The 8,843-nt window shown below is 44.2% G+C and overlaps 1 protein-coding gene across 2 annotated transcripts in view; it reads right to left on the bottom strand.

Annotated features, from left to right (window-relative positions):
* Window positions 1-879: 879 nt before the first annotated feature.
* LOC117676149 (dual specificity protein phosphatase 13B-like) overlaps window positions 880-8,843 on the bottom strand; it is a 29,361-nt gene continuing 21,397 nt past the window's right edge. For both annotated transcript variants that reach the window (XM_034435414.3, XM_034435413.3), the window contains exon 4: window positions 880-1,256. In XM_034435414.3, the coding sequence (XP_034291305.2) occupies window positions 1,042-1,256 (215 nt within the window). In that variant the 3' untranslated portion in view covers window positions 880-1,041. The remainder of the gene's footprint in view (window positions 1,257-8,843) is intronic.

Raw genomic sequence — 8,843 nt, 5'->3', positions numbered from 1 at the left:
ATTAAATCAGAGACTGGACAGGGTATGAATTACTTTAGATCAGCAATCACCAACTGATGGTCCGTGGATTACTGGTGGTCCGTGAGAAAATTTTGGCGGTCCACAGAAAAATTATTTGCATTTTTTATATTGCATTAAATCAGGGGTCCTCAATCTATGGCCCCTGGGCTGGATACGTGCAATGAAAGTTTGTGTTGCTGCAGAGAATCTCCCTTCGGGGACTTTTTGTGCTGGTTAGAGAGGGGGCAGAAATTCTGACTTGGGGTCTGCTTCGGCCTCCTGGTGTGGGGCTTTGGGCGAAGGCTGGAGGGAAGTGCCGCTGGTGGTGAAGAGCTGAGGGCCTTGTTCCAGTAGGACTGCATCATGGCCTGGAACTGGCTGACCATCTCAGCCCACTGAGTCTCCAGGCGCCGGTACCTGGCCTTGCACTCCCGCAGGTCTTCCCTCTGCTTGGAAAGCCTATGCTCGTACTCCTCAGTGAGATGCTTCTGCTGAGCCTCCTTCTCGGTCAGATCCAATTGGAACTGAGCTGTTTTGCCAACTCTTTCTCGTGGTGGCTGCTTAGCTCCAACAACTACTTCCTGTTGGGGCCCTAAGGAGCCTGGGCAGGGAGGGGAGGAGTGGCAAATAGAGGCTGGCAAGGCTCACCTCAACATGAGTGACATCGAGTTGGCCACGCCCACCCAGTCACATGACCACCTTGCCACGCCCACCTAGCCGGTCATTAGGCAGATCATATTAGTGGTCTGTGGGATTTAAAATTATAAATTTAGTGGTCCCTGAGATCTGAAAGGTTGGGGACCCCTGCTTTAGAGAACGGGAAGTTAGATTCAGTGCTTCCAACAATAAGTTCCTGGGAATCCATTATCAAACATGGAACAAGGTTCCAGCACACCTTTAATCTCAAACGAGATGCCCACACAACAGTTTTCATGACATTGCCTGTAAACACCACAGCATGATGTTTAGGTATTTCTGAGGGGATACAATTGTTCCTCTTAGACTTTCCACCAACCGTCCAAGTATTTTACATCTAAAGTTTCAAGGGATCCCCGTTGCTTTCCCTTTTCCACTCGTTAACCGGAGGTCGAGCTCCCGAAGTTGGCTGAGGAAACCCGTGTTCGGGCAGACCCCTCTATGTTCTCGCACTGTCTTTAAGGCTTCCACGAGGTTCTTGTTTTCGTAGATCATCAAGAAAGCCAGCACCAGCGTTGCTGAGCGGCTTATCCCCATGGCACAGTGAACCAAGACTTTCCCTGCAAATAAGAAAGCCATAATATTATGATACATTCATACAAAGAGGCAACACAAGGTCCTCCTAGAATTGTGGAAAATGTCATATATCTGTGTCACGATCCTTTTTATTTTTTTTAACATGGTCACCTCTGACAATGTCATCTGTCCTGTGCTAATAAATAATGATAACATCTGGAGAGTTATTGGAATGGTTCTGTGACTTGTTAATGCTAGTCATCCATTTAAGACTTACTAATATGTGCATTCAGCTGGTGTAACCCTCATTCATAGCAGAGGACAGACTGAAAAAGCGTCAGCATTTTCTTATTCTCCTCCATTTCTTCTTACTTCTACATGTCTTCTCGTCCATACTTCATCTTCTCTTTTTCCTTCTGGTATTGTGTAGATATCTTGTATATTGAATTTATTTAATTTCTCTAACAGAGTTGCTTCTTGTCCCAACCCCCTGCTCAGATGGGAAACCCTATACATACCACTTCAGACAAATGGTTGTCCAATCTCTTCTTAAAAACTTTCAGCATTTGAGCATTCACAACTTCTGGAGGGAAGTTGTCCCACTGATTAATTGTTCTAAGTGTCAGGAAATTTCTCCTTAATTCTAAGTTGCTTCTCTCCTTGATTAGTTTCCACCCATTGCTTCTTGTCCTACCTTCAGGTGCTTTGGAGAATAGCTTGACTCCCTCTTCTTTGTGGCAGCTCCTGAGATATTGGAACACTGCTATCATGTCACCCCTGGTCCTTCTTCTCATTAAACTAGACATACCCAGTTCCTGCAACCGTTCTTCATATGTTTTAGCCTCCAGTCCCCTAATCATCTTTGTTGCTCTTCTCTGCACTCTTTCTAGAGTCTCCACATCTTTTTTACATCGTGGCGACCAAAACTGAATGCAGTATTCCAAGTGTGGCCTTAACAAGGCATTATAAAGCTCTTGCAGCTCAGTCCAAAGCCAAAATCAATAGGAAGGAATTTGTGGGAGAACAAATACCTCTATGCCACAAAGAAGAGGGAGTCAAGCTATTCTCCAAAGCACCTGAGGGTTGGACAAGAAGCAATGGGTGAAAACTAATCAAGGAGAGAAGCAACTTAGAACTAAGGAGGAATTTCCTGACAGTGAGAACAATTAATCAGCAGAACAACTTGCCTCCAGAAGTCGTGAATGCTCCAACACTGGAAGTTATTAAGAAGATATTGGATAACCATTGTCTGAAGTGGTATAGGGTTTCCTGCCTAAGCAGGAATAGAAGACCTCCAAAGTCCCTTCCAACTCTGTTATTCTTTTACCTTGTTTCCCCCAAAATAAGACATCCCCTGATAATAAGCCCAATCAGACTTTTGAGTGCATGGCAATAAGGCCAAGTGTTTATTTCAGGGTCCAAAAAAATATAAAACAGGGTCTTATTTTCGGGGAAACACGGTATTCTGTTAAATAAGCGGTGTCAGAAAGAACAGTAGACTAGTGATTTTCAACCTGTGGTCCATAGAGGATCACAATGTCATCACAGGTTATCTGCGAAGTCTTGAAGAAATATTATGATTTAAATATTGAGTTAGGTTTTGGTGGTCTGTGGCCACAAAAGGTATTTAAAGGGAGTCCATCGTGAAGAAAAGGTTGAGAACCACCGCAGTAGACTTTATAGAAAAATAATGAAGCAGTGGAAAATAGAACTGGTGGTTGGAGTGAAAAATATGGGCTTGTCGACATTGGGAGGGGCATCTTCCCTATTCCCCTTATTATTTGTCATTGCTATGATCCCACTTCCATGACAAAACAAATCTTAGCTATCAAAGAGCAAATTAATAATAATAATAATAATAATAATAATAATAATAATAGTAATAGTAATAGTAATAGTAACAAAATCCCATATTTGCTTTGCATGGATGATCGGAAGCTTTATGGAAAACCAGGAATTGAAAAACAGTCATTGACAAACATTGTACGAATTTTTAGCACAGATATACCCTGTTTTCCCGAAAATAAGACATCTCCTGATAATAAGCCCAATCGGGCTTTTGAGCACATGCACTAAAATAAGCCTCCCCCCGAAAATAAACCCTCCCTGAAAATATTTAAATGCAGAGCTGGAAATCAGGTAAGATGGCAAAAGGAGTTCCATCTTGCTCCACGCGCCCCAAAATAATAAGACCTCCCTGAAAATAAGGCCAAGCACTTATTTCGGGATTCAAAAAAATATAAGACAGGTTCTTATTTTCAGCAAAACACGGTAGCAATGGAATTTGATCTAGAGAAATGTTGCTTGCAGCACAGTAAAATCACAAACAAGAATGGAATTGAAATGCTAAATTGCCAGACCATCAGGTGCTATTAGGAGAAATCCTACAAGAATCTGGGTATTTTACAGTTGGGTGACATCAAGCATGGGGAGGGTTAAAAATGAGATTAGTAAAAAAGACATCCAAAGAGGGAGAAAATTGCTAAAGACACAGTTGAATGGTGGGTATATGATTAAAAATCATCAATACCTGGACCATATCTGTGTTATGATATACTGTTGGAATTATTAACTGGAGAAAGTTTGGACCAAAAAGACAAGAAAATAGATGACTATTCACTATGCATTACTTCCCCATAATGATATTGGTAGATTACATCTGTCCCCCGGAAATGGAGTCTAAACTTTACTTCAGGTCAAATAAACCATTCAAGAAGAAAAACATGCATTAGTTGATTATGTAAAAGACAGCCAAGAACCAGCATTGATGCAAGCTAGAAATTGGAACTTACTAAATTTATTTATTTATTTATTTATTAATCAAATTTCTATACCGCCCTACTCCCGAAGGACTCAGGGCGATGAACAGCCAAGATAAAATATAGATAATACAAATATTAAAAGTCCCTTAAAATTATTAAATATTTTGGCCGAAATACAGATTAAAACACCCAATTTATAAGATCAAACGAATTAAAAATTTAAAAGAGGAGAGTTAGGCCAGGCCTGCCTGCTGAAATAAAAAAGTTTTGAGAGCACGACGAAACGTGTGCAGGTCTGGGATCCTCCGTATCTCCGGGGGGAGCTCGTTCCAGATGGTAGGTGCCCCCACAGAGAAGGCTCTCCCGCTGGGGGCTGCCAGCTGACACTGTTTGGCCGACGGCACCCTGAGAAGCCCCTCTCTATGGGAGCGTACTGGTCGGTGAGAGGCTATTGGTAGCAGAAGGCGGTTTCGTAAATACCCCGGTCCGATGCCATGGAGTGCTCTAAAGGTGGTAACCAAAACCTTGAAGCGCACCCGGAAGACCACCGGGAGCCAGTGCAGCTCGCACAGGATGGGGGTCACATGGGAGCACCACGTCACTCCCATAACCACCACAAATATACAGGAAACAAAAAGTGAATACTGAAATAATGTAATTAAAAACCCAAACAATATTAGTGGAACAATTTGCCTCCAGTGGAACGACTTGCCTCCAGAAGTCATGAATGCGCCAACACTGGACGTTTTTAAGAAGAGTTTGGACAACCATTTATCTGAAATGGTGGAGGACTTCCTGCTTGAGCAGGGGGTTGGACTAGAAGACCTCCAAGGTCCCTTCCAACTCTCTTATTCTGTTCTGTCCTGGGCCATGGTGACAAGCAAAAGCACCACACCGTCAATTTCTACAAACAATTAAGGGGAAAGAGGATAAAGATAAGATCTGACAATAGCTTACTATTGGAACATTAAAAAAAAGAGTCAAGGATTGATTTTGGCTGCACAAGAGCAAGCTTTTTGAACTACTGCAATCAAGGCCATGACTGAAAAACCATCAAATGATTCAAAGTGAAGATCGTGCAGAGAAGCAAACAAAATAGTAGATCATAGACTCAGCTCCTGCCATAACATTGAATGAATGCAGATTATAACTGATTATAAACATCAATATAACAAAGTCATCAAATGATTCACTGGAACATCGGTAAAAATGATACATAGACCAGTAATGAAAAATTAGTGGGAGCATATAGTAGAATGAGTAGTCAAAAACGAGTAGGTTAAAATATTGTGGGATTTCCAAATACAGAATGGATAAGTCTTGGCCACGTTTAACTGTGGTTGAAAAGAAGAAAGGGTGGCTAATTTATGTGGCAATACCAGAGGATTGTATATAAGGGACAAGGTGGCTCAGTAGCTAAGAAGCTGAGCTTGTCGATCAAAAGGTCGGCAGTTCGGCGGTTCAAATCCTTAGTGCCGTGTAACGGGGTGAGCTTCTGTTACTTGTCCCAGCTTCTGCCAACCTAGCAGTTCGAAAGCACGTAAAAAATGCAAGTAGAAAAATAGGGACCACCTTTGGTGGGAAGGTAACAGCGTTCCGTGAGTCTTTGGTGTTGAGTCATGCCAGCCACATGACCATGGAGACATCTTCGGACAGAGCTGGCTCTTCAGCTTTGAAACAGAGATGAACACTGTCCCCTAGAGTCGGGAACGACTAGCACATACGTGCGAGGGGAACCTTTACCTTACCAGAAGATAGCAGAATAGAAGACAAAGAGTTGGAGAAGAACATAAAGTATCAAGAGCTGAAATTTTTAATTGAAAGATTATGGAGCCTTTGTGGTTCCAATGATTATAGGAACCTTGGACGGTACTTAGAAAATCTGCACATTGACAAATTTCTACCTGTTAATTGCAAAAGTCCCGCATCTATATTACGCTGATCCTTGCAACATCCTAGGTTCTTGGGAATAATTCAAAGTGTGTGAAGGCCAACAGCAGCTTAAAGAACCAACAGCTGTATCTTCACGTTGTTGGTGAAAAGATAATTATTATTCCTGGAAGAATTGGCTTTGAGGTCAGCTACCTGCCTAGGACTGGGGCAGGAGTCAGAGTGAAGGTAATAAACAATACAGCAAAGAAACCTCTTTACAAGAGTAAACAAGGCCAGCAAAAACTGAATTATTCAGAGCAAGTTCCTGGGAAACGAATTGCTGTCTTCAGAGTTCTCCTGGAGACAGAAATGATTGATAGACAAGAAATTTTATGTTTTTAAAAGCTATGTTGAATGTGCAGGAATGACGATAGAAGCTCGCGCATAAGCAGATAATTAATTTTTAATATTTGAGCTTCTTTCTGTGCAAATATGCATGTTCCCAGGCAATAAATTAAAGCAAACAAACAAGCATAGCAGAAATTGAGCCTGCGACTTCAAGGCTATTAATTGTAAAACTGCACATCTTTTTAACTCTTCCGGGTCCTTTTGGTACTGCTGGTGTTGCAGTAAGTATTGGTGTATGTTGTAAATCCAGTGGGGTCAGGGGTGGGCTTCAAAAATTTTAGCAAGGGGTTCTCTACCCGGTTGCTGGTTAGGCGTGGCCATGGTGGGTGTGGCCTAGTCAGCCTCCTGCACCGGGGGGGAGGGTGTTTTTGCCCTCCCCAGGCTCCAGAGGCTTTCCTTGAGCCTCCGGGAAGGCGAAAAAGGCCTCCCCAGGCTCCGGAGGCCCTCTGGAGGCTGGAAACAGCCCCGTTTCCGGCCTTCCCGAACTTCCGGTAGGCCTGTTTTTTGCCCTCCCCGAGCCTCCGTGCACACCTGCACCTACCTGCATCCAAAATGGGCCACGTGGGGACTCCTGGGAGGGGCAGGGTGGGTGGGGCCAGCCAGGAGGGGCAGGGTGGGTGGGGCCAGCCAGGCCAGCCACATGGGGATTCTCTGAACTGCACAGAATCTTAGCTAGAGGTTCTTCCGAACCCCCAGCAGCCTACCCCTGAGTGGGGTCATGTGTTGTACTCGTTGCATCTGTTGCATCTGCACCATCACAATGTCATAGTCCCATCGGAGCCCGGTTTGGAGGAGGAGGAGGAGGAGGAGTTGGAGTTGGAACCAGGACTGTCTAACAGGGATGGCACATCTCCCTTGGCATGTTTGGAGAGGCCAAGGGCAGAGGACGATGCTGTCCCAGACCCCTCAGGCACTGCAGGAGGTGGTCAATTGGATGGAGAGCTGCCTGCCTGCACAGACACAGGGGAGGATCAGCTGCTGACAGGCGGTGGATCCAGAGGTGGGCTTCACATAATTTAACAACCGGTTCGCCCCAGCACCGAAAATGCGAGCTCACACTCCCTGTTTGCTCCCTGCTCCAGTATATACAAGGGGATGGCTCTGTTAGTGTTGTATTTGTTATATGTATTTATTATTAGACATTGCACTACAGATTTGGACTGGGCATTATCCTGAAATGTAAGAAGATAGGATATGTGTGCATGTTTTGGAATGTCTGTATTTAAAATGTTTGTGGGCTGTCTCTTTCTTAACCTTTATTTATTTTCAGCAGCTAGAGCAGGGGTCGGCAACCTTAAACACTCAAAGAGCCATTTGGACCCATTTCCCACAGAAAAGAAAACACCGGGAGCCACAAAACCCTTCCCGTGCCTGAACTATTTCCTGAGAGGCCACAGAACTAGCATATGTAGTTGAATTAAACATTCTGTTTTCTTCTGAAACTTTCCTTGTCTTAGATTTATCCATGATTGGCCTACCGGAAGTCGAAAAGCTCAATAAATCGTGTGCCGGCAGGTATCACACATTGGCGGTTGTAACACATATTTTGAGCGACAGGGAGCCACAGCAGAGGGATAAAAGAGCCACATGCGGCTCCAGAGCCGTGGGTTGCTGACCCCTGAGCTAGAGGCATATTTGAGTGCAAACAACCAACAAGCACACGAGGCTCACTTGGACTAATGTGAGGCAGTGGAAGAATGTAGGGAAGCAGGGAGATGGTTCTTCTGTAGCTCCCCAGGGTAAAAACTGTGACCCCAGGAACTGAGGTTTTAGGTTCAGTGTCATCCTTGGCCATCCCAGCAAAGCTTGATGCCTGGTTTCCATTCCTATCTCATTTTCCTTGCAAGGCAAATTTTATTTCCCAAAGCTGAGGAACACGGACACCTGAACCCTCCACCTCTTGGGCATTCCTGTTTAGTTGGATCAACTAAGAATAAATTCCTCTGGGGTCTATGCATCATGCACAGCAGCAGGAGAAGAAACTCGAGTCCTATCTATCTAAATATAGCCAAAACCAGCAAGCAAAGGAAGAGATTGATCAAGGGATAAATCCCAGCTCAGAAAAAAAAAAAATGTAGGAAGACTTTTCAACTTAGAGTCAGTTTTGGATTTGATCATCTGGAATTAGGAATTAGATTTAGCACCCACGTGCTAAATCTAGCATTTTTGGTTTTAAATGGATTTGGGCACTTTTATGTCCTTCTGAAACTATGAAGGTTGACACTCAGAATGTTGGCTCAATGGCAGTCAGACTCAGACTCAAAAAATATTACACTCCAACTCGGAAAGTCTTAACTTTGGTGCGAATTAGGGGTGGGATTCCGCCAGTTCAGATTGGTTCTGGTGAACCGGATGCTAATTTTACATCTGGTTCGCCGAACCGGTAGTTGCAAGGACTGGCTGGCCTCGCCCCGCCCACTCCACCCTGCCCTTTCCAGAAGTCTCCACACAGACTTTTTGGATGCGAGGTAAGTTCAGGGCCCACACAGAGGCTCTAGGAGGACAAAAAACGGCCCCACCGGAAGTACTGGATGTCCAGAAATTGGCCCATTTCCAGCCTCCGGAGGGCCTCTGGAGGGCCTCCGGAGC

This window comes from Pantherophis guttatus, chromosome 6 (genome assembly GCF_059756535.1).
Source record: "Pantherophis guttatus breed Tessera chromosome 6, ASM5975653v1, whole genome shotgun sequence".
In the NCBI taxonomy this organism is placed as follows: Eukaryota; Metazoa; Chordata; class Lepidosauria; order Squamata; family Colubridae; genus Pantherophis; species Pantherophis guttatus.
The sequence above is the reverse complement of the archived record's forward strand: the minus strand, read 5'-3'. Positions and strand labels throughout refer to the sequence as shown.